General features: G+C 43.5%; 2 protein-coding genes across 2 annotated transcripts in view; both read left to right on the top strand.

Moving 5' to 3' along the window:
• The first annotated feature begins 624 nt into the window (after positions 1-624).
• Positions 625-10,688, top strand: dnajb6a (DnaJ heat shock protein family (Hsp40) member B6a). The gene is made up of 8 exons (XM_074689435.1): positions 625-811; positions 3,096-3,235; positions 5,153-5,262; positions 6,186-6,251; positions 6,547-6,657; positions 6,800-6,946; positions 7,158-7,353; positions 9,888-10,688. The coding sequence occupies exons 2-8, from the start codon at positions 3,171-3,173 to the stop codon at positions 9,991-9,993; spliced, it is 801 nt and encodes a 266-aa protein (XP_074545536.1). The 5' UTR covers positions 625-811; positions 3,096-3,170; the 3' UTR covers positions 9,994-10,688.
• A 3,042-nt stretch (positions 10,689-13,730) lies between these two features.
• Positions 13,731-17,900, top strand: part of LOC141804560 (potassium voltage-gated channel subfamily B member 2-like) — a 25,416-nt gene continuing 21,246 nt past the window's right edge. The window contains exons 1-2 of the mRNA XM_074689036.1: positions 13,731-13,861; positions 15,941-16,719. Of these exons, the coding sequence (XP_074545137.1) occupies positions 16,135-16,719 (585 nt within the window). The 5' untranslated portion in view covers positions 13,731-13,861; positions 15,941-16,134. The remainder of the gene's footprint in view (positions 13,862-15,940; positions 16,720-17,900) is intronic.

Below are 17,900 nucleotides of genomic sequence, written 5' to 3'. Positions count from 1 at the left end.
AACTGGGTCATCATCATTTTCAGCACTGTCAGGAAACAAATTATCATACAAACCTGCAACTAACACCAGATTGTAGCAGACAGTCTGCTGAAAGGGAGTATAACATTAAAGTCGGACTAAAGTGTGGGTGACAATCGCAGTATGCTTGGTGGAGGTCTGCTCTCTTTGAGGGCTTTTCTAGTTTGTTTCTCATCTAGCAAACCACTTTCTCACACTTGTGAGATACTATCTCACAGATCGTACAGTACTGTGTATTTAACACATAGTACGCCTACCTGTTCAGCAGAAAGCCAGCTCGTATCGCTCTTTGTCCCAAGCTGCTCCCCAAGTGTCCCAACAAGCCAGTGAAAGCCAAGCCAAATAATTGAACAATAGGCCTGCATTCATTGATACTGCTTTGTGAGTTCAAAGCAAAAGGAAGAAGAAAAATGTGGATGTCACTCCCAGGGCTTCGTGACAAACATCTTTCTTTAGATTCTTGTAAGGTGATTTGATTACAGTTATTGTGACAAACATATTGCACCACAGCACACTGACGCCAGCTAAAGGGGACGTCCATGGAGCATGTGGGTGCAGAGTGTGTCCAGCTGGTGGCGGTAATGAGCCTCTGCGCTGTCAGCACTGCAGTTAAACACAAAGCAGGCAGAAACAGGATGTTGCGTCGAGCTGAGGATCTGGAGGTTGCTGAACATGAATAAATTGATGTACTGTCTCTGAGATCTACGGTTTAGTCTCTGCCACAGCCTAAATGACAAGCTGTCCGTCTGTCCTGAGTATTCACAGACACCACAGACACCTGGAGCTGACCTGGGTAAGAGTGCTTGATGTGGAGATCAGTGTGTCTCATGATGTTTACTGCTGAGCAGAGCAGCGCTTTAACCAGCTTACGTTAGCATGGGGGGTAAGCAGCTAACAGCAGCGACAATAACAGATACAGCTCATTCACATCTTATCCCCTCCCTGTTAGAAAGCCGTTATCCCGAAGCGAAGCAGCACATATTTAACGTTAAGCACAGGTTATTTTCTGACGAAACATCAGCCAGGTGTCCGTCAGGGTCTGCGGGAGGAACAGGCTGCTGCAGCGGCGGCTCACAGAGCTGAAGCAGGCTGGAGGTCAGGTGCAGATGGTCGGCATCAGGCGTCTCAGTGCGGAGACCAGAGCTGAGATACAGTGCAACCACTCAGAGACGATCAGGACCCTACTCTGAAGGGTCCATGGTACCGTTAGGTCTTAGAGAAGCTGGACTCGTCGGGCTCGGTTTCCAATTGAACATCGAGGCTGCTCAAAGCAACAGACCAGGAGAAAAGACCGGGAGAGTCCGTTTGTTCCGGTGCTGAGTAAAATCAACCGAGCTGACGGAGAAGAAAGGAAAAGTTTTCACAGAGGTGGACCAACAAAGAGCTCTGAAATTCATTCATGTCACTCCATGATGCTACTTCGGCATTTAATTGTTGCCCATTAAATATTTTACTTTATTATATATCATGAACATATTAATTCATTTATTCGTATATGTGCGTTGATTTTAGTGTATTTTCTATACCCGTTTGCACTATAAATTTGCCAGCATATCCCAACCCTGTTTTAATTTCTGATATTGGATAAAAAGATTATTACATTCACCCGATGAAAATGTTAAGACCAGTTGAAAAAGTGCAAGAATTTTGGATCTTAAGAAGTTTCTTATCAGTTTCAAAATTCAGAAGAAAGAAACTGGAGTGGGACCAAAAAAATGAGTAAGCAATTTAAAAAAAATCCTGAAAACCCCTAAAATAAAAAAGTATGAAACAGGACTGAGTGATGAGCAGCTCCACCGTGCTTCCTGCTTGATGTGAGTGTTTCCAGGAGGCTGTGTGAATGTTGCTCCAGGTGGTGAAGCTGTCTTCATGGGGGATCATCCCCTGTTTCTGTCTTCTTCCCTCTCCATCCATCCCCAAATGTTCTCAGAGTGATTTAGATCAGGGGAACATCAGGATGGTAAAGAGTGCGCTGGTTCCTCTGGAAGAAGTCCTTTGTCAGGCCGCCCATTTGCATGATAAGCCATTTGTATGTAATGGTCCTGGATGCTGTCGGAGAGAGAAATGTGGTGGGAAAGATAGAAAGCAGGTTAAGAAAACACTGTCAATATGTTTTGGACTACAAATGATCTTTCTTTCAATGATCCTCGTTTTTTTATGTCAAATATCAAGCCTCTGTCTGTTTTGGATCGGACAAGGGCTCACAGCAGCACCTGCGGCTAAGATCAGGAGACAAAGATCAAGACACACTGTGACGTCAGAGTCTCCAAACTCCAGAAAAGTTGTTTGATATGTTGCTCACCGTTTTTTTTCTTTTAAAAAGAAAGTTGCTAGAGGGGTCTGAAAGTTGCAACACTCAGTCACCGCTCTGTCCACCACTTTCTTTTGACTAACCTAGAGTGTTCCCATACAGCAGAAGGATACTCCACAGGCACATCCTCTCACTCTTTCTCCTCCACTCACCATGTAGGCTTCACAACACGCACACCTCCATCCACAAGTTTCCTGCCGAACGGTTTGGATTGTGTTCCTGAACTGTTCATGTCTGTAGGGTAGGACTTACACTGGGCGGTGGTCTAATCACATAGTTACAGTGGATATGAAAGCGTTCAAGTATCCCCAGTGTCAGCTCATGCGAACAAACTAGAGGTTGGGACAGCTCGTGTGCACAGACTCCTTTTTTCCAAGTTTCCCAGAAACCATCAGTCAGCACGCTCCTGCTCAGCTCTGACTCTCCATGCTCTGACTGACTCATGAACTCTGGACTTCTGTTTCTTGGCTTTACACAAAGATTTACATGAAGTTGAGTTTCATAGGTTACATCTTCTTCAAAGGAAACTTTTGTTTGTGTCCCCAGCTCAGTCAACACACTGACACCTTTTTTAATCCAGCAGCTGTTCACACACAGTTGATTTCTGTGAGCAGAGTTTAAGGAAGACGTTCTGTCCTTGATACGTTCAGATATTTCACTGTTTTCTCTGCAGGTACGTTCTGCTGTCGTTCGTCTGCTGTGATGTGCTAAAACAGAAACGTCACAGCCCTCTTCATGCTGAATCTATGCTTTCTGACTCTTCCAGCTGCAGCTGTGTGAGGCCTCCCACTGACTGACTGACTGACCAACCCCCTGAAGTGTCCCCCCTCCTCCACTCATCATGGTGGACTACTACCAGGTGCTGGGCGTACGGAGAGATGTGTCTGCAGAGGAGATAAAGAAAGCGTGAGTTGATCATGTGGACGTTTTATGGCAGTTTGTTCAGTCTGACCACCTCCATGTTTGTTTGAGGGCAGAGTGAAGAGGGCAGCTTGTTGTTCAGCCTGGTTTACAGCTCCCCTGGAAATGTGAAAGTTTGAGTCCTCAGATGTAAACTGATGGGTGTGTGTGAACCAGAGGCTCCGTAGCCTTCCCGTGCTGCTGTTGCGTGTCGTGTTGTGTCAGTGCAAAGATGAGAGTGATTGTTATAATTCACACAAGGTCACACAAACAACACCAATTCACCTATTTTGCAAGTCAAATGAGATTGGAGAGTTACTGAGGCTGGATTTGAATACCATGAGCAAACCTCCAGAGACAGAGAGAGAGTCGACCTTTCAGAATAACAAACAGCTCCAAGTTCTCTCTGCTTCTTTCGTTGTCAGTTTCTCATCCTGATCCAGCTTTTTTTAGCATCCCTTTCAGGAGGTGATGGTACCGAGCTGAACCTCACCGTGCCAGGTGCCAACCTGCCCATGAGGATCATAACCAGCACATTCTCACATCCATTGTTCGACCAATACAGTGAAAGTTATTTCAAACACGAGGCCTTCAGGTGGAGGGCTTCTTTATCTTGTTTCTATAAACCTCTGGGTGAGGATATCCAATCCTCATGCCGCATGAGTCTGGCTGCAGAAAGACCAGAAACCATGTACACATCCAGACAAAAAAACAGGCTTTACAGCATTAAAAAACATATTTACAGCCTGGTTCAAAAATCAGCTTGGGTCTAAAATGCTTATTTCATTATTGGCACACACTGTATGAGGGCTGAATTTTGTATTACTCTGTGGTTTAGAAGTTACTAGATCATTTGATCATCCAATCAGAGACACAGCTCAGGTCAGGTGACCGACGGGCACCCTGAAGCTGTTAGAAAGGAAGCTCACAGCCTGCGTCATATCCAATGTGGCTGCGTCAGCAGATTGGCTTCATTCTGGGGAATGAGGAACATGGACGTGGCAGAGGCTGCGTCCATGTTTTATACGGTCTATGGTTAGGGCCATCAAAGACAGAAACAGAGATCACACACCTCTCATGCTGAATTAAAAGCCAAAGCATAAATTTGAGTTTTGAGACGGGATTCAAAAGGCCACAGGGCTGGGCTTGTTTCCATTTCTCGTAGCAGATGGTTGTGTAACTCGGGAGCCAGCGTGGAGTAAGCTCCTTCAGCTCGGGGCTTTAACCAAGCGTTTGGGATGAAGAGGTGAAGGTGGACCTGGAGGACTGCGAGGGAAGTGTACACATTCAAAAACCTATGATACCCACACTGTTGAGACCTGACAATTGAAGCTATCAAGAATTTAGTTTTGTTCCTTTTTCTTGTAAACAGTAAACAAAAACAGCATGTGTATTTCTTTGTGTCTGATGCAACAGAACTTTTTGAAACGCACAGGAGATTTTTCCACAAATATTTCATGATACTTTAGCCTTTTTTCCCCCAAGGCGTGATGCCAGAGGAAATCTGATAAGTGAACCAAGGTCCCAGTGGGAGGAGAATCACTTAGCGCTGAAAACTCAGAGTAATGCCTGGCGTCAGCTCGGTAACCTCACATCCTGTGTGAGTTTGTGTTGGAGCTGATTTCTGAGACGTGTTTCCGGATTAATTGAACGACTGTTCTTATGTGATGTGGAAAAACACCAAAGGTAAAAAGCTCCATGGCTTTTACTAAAGGTAACTATAAGCCATCTGCAGGTCAAGTCTTCATAGTGACAGTTACATACTGTTCCCAAACACTGTCACAAAACTGCCACAGTTTTTATATCCAGTGTCATTGTTTGATCTTCTACCACCAGTTCTTGTTTTCATGTGTAGTTTTTACCTCTGTGTTCAGTTGAAACTCCTCATGACAGAGATTCTCCCCTCCCTTTGTCCTCCTGCAGCTACAGAAAACTGGCCCTGAGGTGGCACCCTGATAAAAACCCAGAGAACAAGGACGAGGCAGAGAAGAAGTTCAAGGAGCTCTCAGAGGCCTACGAAGTCCTGTCAGATGGTTCGTACCACCAAAAATCTCTGCAGAGACACCGTAACACCACGAAACCCAGAGCACAGGATGTTAGCACAGTAGAAGAAATTGTTAGCATGTTAGCAGAGCACAGGATGTTAGCACAGTAGAAGAGGATGTTAGCAGAGCACAGGATGTTAGCACAGTAGAAGAGGATGTTAGCAGAGCACAGGATGTTAGCACAGTAGAAGAAGATGTTAGCATGTAAGCAGAGCACAGGATGTTAGCACAGTAGAAGAAATTGTTAGCATGTTAGCAGAGCACAGGATGTTAGCACAGTAGAAGAGGATGTTAGCAGAGCACAGGATGTTAGCAGAGCAGAAGAGGATGTTAGCATGTTAGCACAGTAGAAGAGGATGTTAGCATGTTAGCAGAGCACAGGATGTTAGCACAGTAGAAGAGGATGTTAGCAGAGCACAGGATGTTAGCAGAGTAAAAGAGGATGTAAGCATGTTAGCAGAGCAGAAGAGGATGTTGGCATGTTAGCAGAGTAAAAGAGGATGTAAGCATGTTAGCAGAGCAGGACAGGATGTAAGCATGTTAGCAGGGCAGAAGAGGATGTTGGCATGTTAGCAGAGCAGAAGAGGATGTTAGCATGTTAGCAGAGCAGAAGAGGATTTTAGCAGAGCTAAAGAGAATGTTAGCATGTTAGCACAATAGAAAATGATGTTAGCATGTTAGCACAGTAGAAGAGGGTGTTAGCAGAGCAGAAGCGGTACAGTTAGATTCTGGAAGGAACAGAAAGCATGTCCAGTTCTTGAACCCTGAAAATCATTACTTTTTTCATCCATCACTTCTCCGTCAACTAGCCCGACTAACGTAGAAGAGATGATTAGAAGATTAGACACTAAGGAGAAGTTACTGTGGGGAGTCAGGCCCTGAGGTTTTCACTTCTCTCTTTTCTTACCCAGCCAACAAGAGGACCATATATGACCGCTATGGTAAAGAGGGACTGACGGGGAGCAACGGGGGACGAGGTGAGTGCTTGTTTACGTCTAGGTTACCTGAGTGATGTTGCGTGTGGATGGTGTTTTTTTCTGTCACTGAAGATTAAAAAAGTCAAAGTTCACTCCCATTTCCTCCACCTCAGAGGAAAGTTAGTAGTAGTACCACCTTGGTGTGGATCAGACCAGCAAGGCCCAGGTACAGGGAGTGGGAGGTGGTCTGAGAAAGGGTTTTTGTTGAATGTAGCTGATGGAGAAAACTGAAAACACACTCTGACTTTGTCGAATGCGGTTCAAATCGATAACATCAGCTCTTTGGATGTTTCAGGGGGGCATTTCCACAACGGAGACCATTTCCATGAACCGTTCACATTCCGCAACCCAGAGGATGTCTTCAGGGAGTTCTTTGGAGGCAGAGACCCCTTTGCAGACTTCTTTGGTGAGTCATTTAAGCTGGGGGATCGTGAAGTCCTGAGTCCAGATCTGAAAGTTGACCCCTGAAGCCTGCTCCTCCGTCGATCTCATGTTTTTGTGGACTCTCACACCTTTCCGTGTTTTTCTCCTCTGTCTGCTGTTGTCAGGTACTGATCCGTTTAATGACGATCTCTTTTTCGGCAACGGGCGGCGGCACCAGAGTAGATCCAGTCGCAGCCGGACGGGGGGTTCTTTTTACGGGGGCTTTGTGGGTTTTCCTCCCTTTGGTGCTGGCTTCTCTCCCTTTGACCCTGGTAGGACACATGGCAATGATGACAGAGCATGTACCAGTGTTATCAAACTGATGCGGCTCTGTCATGTCGTCTCACATGTACCGATGTGATTTCATACAGTTTCATGTGTGCAACAGGAAAGTCAAAATGCCTTAAACGTCATCTCGTTCTCTGTCAGGCAGAAAACACTCTCAGTGTTCAAACTCTTTCTGCCCTGTCCTGTTTCTTTCAGGCTTCGGCTCCTTCGGCTCCATGAGCACTATGGGTCACATGGGTCACATGACAACCATGGGCAGTCTTGGAGGCGGCGGATTCACCTCCTTCTCCTCCACCTCGTTTGGGGGAGGCGGTGGTGGAGGGATGGGGAACTTCCGCTCTGTCTCAACTTCCACCAAGATCGTCAACGGCAGAAAGATCACGACTAAAAGGTAGCTGCTGGAAGAACGGAGGAGTGAGAAGGTGTCTGTGGCCTTATTTTGGCTCTGTGGGGATGATGGGAGAGCTCAGGCTGAACACAGGAGGGATGAGGAGACACTGGTTACATGGCAAAGCCTGACGCCTACAGCGACCACCCTGTTCCAAAGAAGTGAGGGGTTTAACGGTGGACTGATAGATCACAGGCCTTATTGGCACTCCACGGACATAATAACGAACAGTTTAACAAAAATAAACTGATCATGGATATCATTTCTGCCTGCACAGCTAAGAAGTAAACACACAAGACAGAAGGAAAAGAAGAAAGATAATGATAGGCATACATGACCAAACATTCAGGTGAGAAAAGGAGGAACCCAGGGAAGATTCACAGGTTTTTAAAAACCACAATATGAGTATATACCAGTTTTTAAAAAGGGTTATTGGTGTTTACATGGCCCTTGTGCAACCAGGCTATTGCTAATATTCAGAATATGAATGGGTTAATGACTGCGTGTCACATAGCCTGTGACTGACAGTGGACAGCTCCAAGTGCTGGAACCAAGTGTCAGAGCAGCAACACTACAGCTTCACTCTCCCTGTGAGAGTCCTAAACCAGAGTCCTAAACCAGAGTCCTAAACCAGAGTCCTAAACCAGAGTCCTAAACCAGAGACCTAAACCAGAGTCCTAAACCAGAGTCCTAAACCAGAGTCCTTAACCAGAAACCTAAACCAGTGCCCTAAACCAGAGTCCTAAACCAGAGTCCTAAACCAGAGTCCTAAACCAGAGACCTAAACCAGGGCCCAAAACAAAAGCCCTAAACCAGAGACCTAAACCAGTGCCCTAAACCAGGGCCCAAAACAAAAGTCCTAAACCAGAGACCTAAACCAGAGTCCTAAACCAGAGTCCTAAGCCAAAGACCTAAACCAAAGCCCTAAACCAGAGACCTAAACCAGGGCCCAAAACAAAAGCCCTAAACCAGAGACCTAAACCAGAGACCTAAACCAGAGACCTAAACCAGAGACCTAAACCAGAGACCTAAACCAGAGTCCTAAACCAGAGTCCTAAACCAGAGCCCTTAACCAGAGTCCTAAACCAGAGTCCTAAACCAGAGTCCTAAACCAGAGTCCTAAACCAGAGACCTAAACCAGTGCCCTAAACCAGGGCCCAAAACAAAAGCCCTAAACCAAAGACCTAAACCAGGGCCCCAAACCAAAGCCCTAGACCAGTTTCTCAGACCTCCGTCCCCCTAACTGATCAAGGGACAGAGCAGGGACCCCCTTCTATTTATCATAATCTAAACCAAAGCCTTTAACCAGAGCCCTAAACCAAAGCCCTAAACCAAAGCCTTAAACCAAAGCCCTAAACCAGGGCCCTAAACCAGAGCCCTTAACCAGAGCCCTAAACCAAAGCCCTAAACCAGAGCCCTAAACCAGAGCCCTAAACCAAAGCCCTAAACCAGGGCCCTAAACCAGAGCCCTAAACCAGAGCCCTAAACCAGAGCCCTAAGCCAAAGCCCTAAACCAAAGCCCTAAACCAGAGCCCTAAACCAAAGCCCTAAACCAAAGACCTGAACCGGTTTCTCGGACCTCGGTCCCCCTAACTGATGGAGGGACGGAGCAGGGACCCCCTTCTATTCATCATTATCTTAAACCAGGCGTGTGTGTGCACATTCAGGTTTCAGCTATTGTAAGGAACCGTAGGAAACATGCAGCCATGTGATTGGCTGAGCAGGGATAGGGGCGGGTCTTCCTCTGTTTTGAGGAGCTTGAAGTTAACGCTGCATGAACCTGTGCAGTTTGAGAGCTGCTCTGCTGCTGAATGTGTCCATTTCTGACTGGAAGATTACATCTTTGACCTCTGTGTGTCCACTGATGTGGTCAAGGACAAAACGTGGGAAAAATGAAACCTTTGGGAACAGGTATTTAAAAATATTAAAATTTTCCCTAATCATCGAAACTGTCACAGACCCCCTGCAGTGCCTCTAAAACCCCCCCATGGACCACAGACCCCCTGTTTGAGACCTGCCTTTAACAGTTCCCCTTTGTTAAACTCAAAGGCTGCCACACGTTCAGCCACAGGTTGCAGAGCTAGCTCTTACGCAGGCGTCTGTGAAGGTGTCCTACTCTGTGTTTCTGGCTTCATCATGTTCCTGGTCCAGTGCAGACACTTTGAGCTTTCTGTTTCTGACTGTCCTACAGAAATCAACCACAGACCAACAAAGGTGTGAAGAAACATTGTATGTCAGCCTGTTATAACTTCAGTGTCTTTCTTTTGATGAATCAACCTCATAAGCTGGCCATGAATGTGAGTGTGTAACTGAGTGTAGGGGTTCATCAGACCTCTGAGAAGCAGGGGTAAGACTCCAGCTGTGTCCAGATGTGTCCACTCTGTGGACGAGGACATAATGTCTGGTCTTAAAAGAGAGCCCTCTGGGAACAGGAGGAGGCTGGAAACGTCTCCTCTCCAGCCTCCTGCAGCTACTGCTTCTGCCTCTGTCAGTAAATTAAGACCTGCTTTAACTCCCCGCGTGTTATTCTCCAACAGAATTGTCGAGAACGGTCAGGAGCGGGTGGAGGTGGAGGAGGACGGGCACCTGCGGTCGTTAACCATCAACGGTAAGGAGCAGCTGCTGCGGCTGCAACACAAGTGAGGGCGGAAACCTCATCTGCTGGAGAAGTGTTACCTCGGCACAAACGCACCAACAAACTTGAGCTGGAAACAGAAGGAAAAAAGCAACACAATGTGATTATAGTGCTCTACTGTTTGGATGTACATACTTAGATTGTGTTTACTTCCCCTCATGTGCTTCGATCTCTTTCTGTTGGCCCTCTTTTTAAGGAAAATGTGGATGCAGACCATTTTATGCATTCATTGATGCATTTCTGAGATGAGCTTTCTTTACGTTTTGGCTCAGGACGGTGTTTTTGTTTCAGTGTTTGGGACCATAGTATTGTTCTCATGTGTATGAACCCCTCCCCCTCTCAGTACTTTCTGTATGCACTCCACTCTGTGTCAGAAGTTATGGCATGACTTTGCTTTTTCATCTGAACGTCTAAAAAAAAGTGGGTAGGACTAAATGAAGCCCCCCCCCCCCCCTGTTGGCTGCTTGTCTAACCTCTTCTTGGCCATGATTCCTTTTTATGAAAAAAAAAATATGGTAGGATGAGTTATGCAATTTTCTATGTTTTAAAACCAATGTGTTTATTGTTTATTTAATAATGCATGTACACCTGTAGATGTTGAGTCTTAATGTTGGAGCTGCATTATGATGCACAAACAATGGAGGGCATTCTATAAATGATATATGACTATGGAAGGAGTTTTGTGTACTTTGTAAACCAATAAATCTGAGTTTCATCCTGTTTTCAGGATTCTGACATGTTGCCTGGTCTCTGCTGGTTTTCTTCACAGACTGGATGAAGGAAGTAGACTTTGAATATTGAATATCTGTATCCTGGGAATACTATATATATATTTATATATATATATATTTATATATATATATATATATATATATATATATATATATATATATATATATATATATATATATATATATATATATATATATATATATATACTGCTATATGCACTGCTCAAAAGTAAAAGGATAAAGGGGAGCCTCGCACTTCTGTGGATATCAACCTGTGCAGTTGGAAATCAACACTGATTGTGATTCATTTCCAACTGCTGTTGTTCAAATTAAACTGATAAAGAGATGTGCAGGAGGGGCCAAAAAACCCTAAGAGCTTGTCTAGTGGCCCTCCAAAAGACAAGCACAAGAATGTTATTTAAATATATATAATCACATATTTGATTAGATTAGATTAGATTAGATTAGATTAGATTATTGTTATTAGACAATAACAAAGACATCAACAAGTTACATGCTTACACATGCATACATATTTAACTACACACATGCATAAATCCATAAAACCTATTCCAGCAGGGGAACTAACAATATAAAGTTGAAGAAGCAATGTGCTATGGTATAGCATAGTACAGTATAGGAATTTGTGGTTTTGTATACTTTATTTCAGGACAATAAAGTATCATATAGTTCAGTAAAGTACTATGGTGTATTGCAGCATAGTGTTGTATTGAATAGAATAGTACAGCATGAGGCAGAACAGTACAATAAAGTGTTGTATATTCCATTATAGTGTAGTGCAGTAAGCTGCTGTGTTGTATAGTATACAATTGTGCAGTTAAATGTAGTTCAGTATAGAAAAGTTCCGTATAATGTAGTTTCATAAATAATAGTAAAGTAAAGTATACTATCGTGTAGTAAAGTTCAGTATTTTGAAGGGTTGTGTAGTACAGTAAAGTGAAGTATAGTATTGCATGGCATAGTATAGTACTGTACAGTGTAGTGGTTTGTAGTGTTGTATCGTATAGCATAGCAAAGCATTGTATAGTATAGCATAGCAAAGTATAGTAAAGTACAGTATAGTGTAGTGTTCAACAGTATAGTATAGTATAGTATAGTATAGTATAGTATAGTATAGTATAGTATAGTATAGTATAGTATAGTATAGTTACAGTTACTTTTACTGTTGTATAGTATGGTATAGTATAGTATAGTATAGTATAGTATAGTATAGTATAGTATAGTATAGTATAGTATAGTATAGTTACTTTTACTGTTGTATAGTATGGTATAGTATAGTATAGTATAGTATAGTATAGTATAGTATAGTATAGTATAGTTACTTTTACTGTTGTATAGTATAGTATAGTATAGTAAAGTATAGTATAGTATAGTAAAGTTCAGTATAGTATAGTATAGTATAGTTACTTTTACTGTTGTATAGTATAGTTTAGTATAGTATAGTATAGTATAGTATAGTATAGTATAGTATAGTATAGTATAGTTACTTTTACTGTTGTATAGTATAGTACAGTATAGTATAGTATAGTATAGTATAGTATAGTATAGTATAGTATAGTATAGTATAGTATAGTATAGTTACTTTTACTGTTGTATAGTATAGTATAGTATAGTATAGTATAGTATAGTATAGTATAGTATAGTATAGTATAGTATAGTATAGTTACTTTTACTGTTGTATAGTATAGTATAGTATAGTATAGTATAGTATAGTAAAGTATAGTTAGATACTGTGCAGTTATTTTTTAATGTAATGTTGTATAGTTTAGTTTAGTATTGTATAGTTTTTATAGTATAGAGGCTAAAGTATATTTATCTCCTGCAAAAAAAATAAAATAAAAATAAAATAAAATTCTAGTGCTGTAAATCATCACCATTTATAGGTTTTTCAACTTTTCCAAAAAGTGTCCTTCTAGATTGGAAACAGGGACTAACTGTTCATATCGGATTTTATGTTTTACAACTTAAAAATGAGAATAAAATGATATTTTGTAAATTGGAAAACTTAAAACCCCAAATTATTAATTCATACCCTGAATCGACGGTGTGTCCCTGGAGACACAAAGTGTTAAATTGAAAACAAAGATAATGTTTTGGAAAAAAACAAATTATGGAAGTGTGTTAATATAGCCAAGATACACAAGAAAAAAAATAGCTTTTCAGTATGAATATGTGCTTGCCCATTTAAGGGTTAACTGTGAAGTCAGAGCGGAAAAGCCGTCCACCTGCATTACGTCATTGAACCAGCAGAGGGAGTGAAGCTCTGCCAAAAAGCTCGACTGCTCCCCAATGCAAACCCTGACAGAGCAGGCATTCTGCAGGCATGCACTTTCTCCGCGACTACATGTGTTTTTTATGTTTTAAACAAACTTAAAGATGAAATATATTCACAAAATGTACATGACGGAGTGTTAAGATGGGGTGTAGAGGAAATAATGTGCCGACATCCCTCCTCCTGTAATAGTTTCGGTGTGATCTGTGTTTTGTTTGGCTGTGACAGCGGGTGTGCTGTATCAAACTAACTTTTACTGGCCCAGTGGTCGCTGTCCTCTCCTCTCAGAACGTAAGATCTCAGAGACTAACGGGGAGACTACCGGGAGCGGAGCTGGCAGCGGAGCGCTGAGTGGGAGTTCAGGTGGAACCAGGCAAACAGGCTGCTGCTGATCAGGAGCTGTCCTTGGTGCTCAACGCCTCAATCCAATTAGCGCTCTCTCCCTGTGTGTGTGTGTGTGTGTGTGTGTGTGTGTGTGTGTGTGTGTGTGTGTGTGTGTGTGTGTGTGTGTGTGTGTGTGTGTGTGTGTGTCTCAGAACCTGATTCTCCCTCCTCCAGGCTGACAGCTCTCCGGGCCGGCGGCCGCTTCGCTCCTGTCTCTGTTCCCGCTCCTCGCGTGTTTCTTCATGGCGCCCGGCGCTTCGTGCACGCGCTCTCGGACCTCTCCTCAGTTGCGTTGATGGTTCCTTTTCCGCCAAAATGTGGATGTGTATTTTTCTGCTTGCTGTCAGGAGGCTTCGTGAGTCGGCGGCCGGAGGGGAGGTGAAGCAGCTCGGATAACAGACCAGGTGCTATGGTGGGTCCTCCAGGACGGGACGGAGTTCTGCTTTTTTAAAAGCACTTTCCAAACAGGTGAGACAGCGGCTCCTAACACTTGTTGGCTTTATTTGAAGGGATGCTGTGACCAGTGCTTGTTACTTTACAAAGCGAATCAGACAAAAGTCCTTGAAGTCAGTACAGTTCTACTTTCTGTTCACTTTCCTTCTCCCCTGTTCCTCCTGTTCCTCCTGTACTGGGTGCAGGCCTTCACTCAGCAGCATAATCACAAGTTAAGCCTCAGTCTCTTTAATCTCTTGACAACTAATTGGAGACACTCACTGTAGACTGTTATTCTGAGTGTTTTTTACCAGGATTCAGGATCAGGATTCAGGATCCTGTCCGTGCAGTTGGTGTAAGGTGGCCTGCCTCTGGGAGAGCATGATGTCAGGTGTGAATACTACAGTTTTATACGGTTTCAGAGCTGCTCTGGTTACAAACGGACTTTCAGGTGGTTTAATGGTTTGATGAACCACAGAAAAAGTGAAGTGAGTGTGAACAGAGATCTGTACAATTCATGTGAAAGCGTAAGAGCAGGATAAGCCTGTTTTTAGTAGTGACGTAGCAGCTTGATTCCTGACATAGACATGCGTCCTATGAGTGTCCCAGGAGAAGATAGACGGACTATAATTAACCAAGGCAGACCTGAGCCAGGGGAGACGGGGCCTAATGCCACTACTGGGATTTGTGGAACTCCATTACACAATCAGATAAAGGTCTCACAGTCAGAGCACCTCTAATGGAAACTTTTATAGACCAACAGAAGGAGGAGTCCGTTCATGCCCTGACTGTGGATTAAAATTAGTTTTCATTACATAAGAAAACCCCGAGGAAGATACACACTTTAACCATTTCCTGATCCAGCACAGGATTTGGGTTTGAAGTGTTTATAGCTGTTATAGATATCACAGTGTATCAGAGCGGAGTAATTAAGAATCTGTATTCTAACGTCAATCAGCTTCTCCTTTCTGTTAGTGAGACTGCTGCAGCTCTGCTGACAGTTTGTGGACTGAATCCTAACAACAGAGAGAAAAATGAAACTGTCAGCTCATACAGGCTGGAGGAACCTGGCCTGTGTGTGTTAAGACAGATTTTGTTTCTGAGTATATTTATTCCAGGTGAGTTTACAGCGGATTGAAACGTTGACACATTTTCTGAACACGCAAACACCTGAATACTGATGGACCTGTGCTGCACAATCAGAATCAGAAATACTTTACTAATCCCAGGGGAAAGTTGGTGTAACCTTTGCCCTTCACACAGCAGTTGGAAAACAATATGCGACAGGGTCATAAAATAAATGACGCGATAGATATACAATAAAATAAGTAATAAAGTAAGCAGTAAGTGCCAAAATAAATGACAAGTACTAAACTAGATAAGGCAAGACGAACTAAGTTAAACAGACATCGTACTTTAAAGACAGGTATGACACATGAACACACAGGGTCTGGCTGCTTTCTGCTTGTGATAACATCTGAGTGGGTTTTTGATCCTGTCTCATGTCACTTACCTCCACGGCATGGCTCTCTGCTTGGGGAAGTTTCAAGCCAAACCTTGAAACCATCAGCGGCGATGCAGCTGTGGCCGTGTGTGGCTGTGCTGGGTGTAGATCAGGGAACATGCAGCAGTCAAACGCAATGCTAACTGCTCAGAGCTCAGAGAGGTTTGATTATGTTTGGTAATCCAGCAGCAGGTAACTCACACCTCAGCAGAGTAAAACATCAACTACTTCCCTCCACATGATCCAAACCAACCCTGCTGGCTGCTGGGAGTCTGTTCAGATGAAAGTGAAGGACGTTGACCAACAAGACATGAAATCAGCAGCATCATTTAGCCTTAGAGTGACTGACTGCTCAGAGAGGATCTTCAGGAATAAACCTGTCCATCTTTTATTTTCTGACATGATGCACAATCTCTGACTTTGACTTCTGGGATGAAAGCTCTGAGTGCAGGTCAGAGGATTAACATGGCTGCCAGGGAGCGTACTATTGTCCTAAATACTGAGGGTATAGCACATCCTGTGCCTGCTGCAGAGGCTCAGGAGGCCGTTTAGGACGTTTGTGTGGTTAAATCTTTTTATGTCTGATGTAAATTCTCTCTTTTTTTCCACAGCCATGGATTTAAGCAGGAGCTCAGTGGTCTGAAAACAGCAAGGTGAGCTTGGTGGGTCTGGGCAACCTCCCCCTCCTGGACATCACCTTCACCTCATTGGGCCTCCCAGGCTCCACGTACCTGCACAGTCCACCCAAAGCTCTGTCTGAGCCCCCCGCCCCCCATTCCAGAGTGAGCCAACAGCACGAGCGAACATGACCGACAGAGCAAGCTACAGCACCCCCAAAGCTAACCCCCGCCCCGCAGCGCCTCCCCTGCTGCCCCCTGAGCCTATAGACATCATCCGCATTAAGGCCCGCTCCCGCCGGGTCCGGCTCAATGTGGGAGGCCTAACACACGAAGTCCTGTGGAGAACACTGGACCGGCTACCCAGAACCCGTCTGGGTCGCCTAAGAGACTGCAACACTCACGAGTCTCTGCTGGAGCTGTGCGATGACTACAGCCTCACAGAAAATGAGTATTTCTTCGACAGACACCCGGTGGCCTTCTCCTCCATCCTCAACTTCTACAGGACTGGAAAGCTGCACATGATGGAGGAGATGTGCGCCCTGTCCTTTGGCCAGGAGCTGGACTACTGGGGGATCGATGAGATATACCTGGAGTCGTGCTGCCAAGCCCGGTACCACCAAAAGAAGGAGCAGATGAATGAGGAGCTGAGGAGAGAGGCAGAGGCACTGAGGGAAAAGGATGGAGAGGAGGTGGACGAAGGCTGCTGTCCCGAGCAGAGACAGAAACTCTGGGATCTGCTGGAGAAACCAAGCTCCTCTGTGGCTGCTAAGGTAACAACAGCTGCACACTGCCCTCTCACACGCTGGAAACCTCTTTCCTTTAAGTCCTCCAAACAAGAGCAGGTTAGAGTCAGTCAGGGACCAGGATCAGGGCTGACTCACCTGGGAACTGAAAGGGGGAAGAACAAAGGGTGCTTGGTTTGTTTATATGTTTGTATTTTTATCTATGTGTGTGCGTGTGTTGGCAGGGCAGCCGGGTCAAAGGTCATTTATGAGTATCTTGTGACAATATCAGGTCAGGATTTCTGAACCATCATGTCTTTAAGCTCGTCTTTTCTGGATCTGTAATATTTTCAAACTTTGTGTAGACCAGAAACAGGAAGGGGAATCCAGAGGACAGAGGAGAAAAGAAACTTCTAAAAATAAGTAAACAAAAAATCAACTTGTTATGTATGAACCTGTACATTGACTCTTTCAGCCATCAACAACAACGTTCATATTGTCGCTTTAAATGAGTTATTGAGTATAAGAGAATCAGAAATTTGATCATTAAAACAACAGTGATTAATGGTCTGTTAAACTTTTAATATACCTGACAAGGAAAGCATTCTTGGCGGCACATCTTTCAAAGAGCTCCTTTTTAAATTAGTTGTCAGGACTATTTATGATGTAGAATTGTTATTAAAAAAGAAACAAACAAAGAAAAAAACAAAAAGGTGACTATCAGATTAAGATAAACCAAATGTTTAACTTCCAAAATATAAGAAGATAGAATAAAAATATGCTTTAATAAAAATATGCTTCTAATAAAAATGATGATGGTAAGAGTAAAGCTGTTATTATTAGATCCATTATTGTTTTAGTTGAAAGCATAAAAGTAGATAGAGTAGAACAGGTTTTTTTATGAAGGACTATTTTTAATTTTTAGTGATGACCCAGCTGTGAGAAATACTTGTTTCTGATTGGTCAAATTCAGGGAACAATGGTGTTTAATTCATACCAGTAAATAGAAAAAGCTCATTACACACATTATATTATCAATCTGGTCAAAGAAGTCCTGAACAACTCACAGCTGCCTGTTGAAACTGTTGCAGATCTGTGCCATTGACAGCTGCTTTTTACTTCTGCAGTCTCCTCAGGTGATGGTTTGGGTCGCTCATTTTGGTTTTAAAACAAAAGACTATGAAACAAATAACAATAATAATAATAATGATAATAATAATAATAATAAT

The sequence above is a fragment of the Halichoeres trimaculatus genome, unplaced genomic scaffold (assembly GCF_033239565.1).
Source record: "Halichoeres trimaculatus isolate MK-OKI-2021-1 unplaced genomic scaffold, fHalTri1.1 fHalTri1_scaffold_15, whole genome shotgun sequence".
NCBI lineage: Eukaryota > Metazoa > Chordata > Actinopteri > Labriformes > Labridae > Halichoeres > Halichoeres trimaculatus.
This window is presented reverse-complemented; position numbering and strand designations above follow the sequence as displayed.

What these genes read in the sequence shown, in the direction of transcription:
- dnajb6a (XM_074689435.1), top strand. Translation starts at nt 3,171, where the DNA reads ATGGTGGACTACTACCAGGTGCTGGGCGTACGGAGAGATGTGTCTGCA. An exon ending in CTACGAAGTCCTGTCAGATG is followed by an intron (nt 5,263 to 6,185) that starts GTTCGTACCACC and finishes TTTCTTACCCAG; the next exon opens with CCAACAAGAGGACCATATAT. An exon ending in AGAAAGATCACGACTAAAAG is followed by an intron (nt 7,354 to 9,887) that starts GTAGCTGCTGGA and finishes ATTCTCCAACAG; the next exon opens with AATTGTCGAGAACGGTCAGG.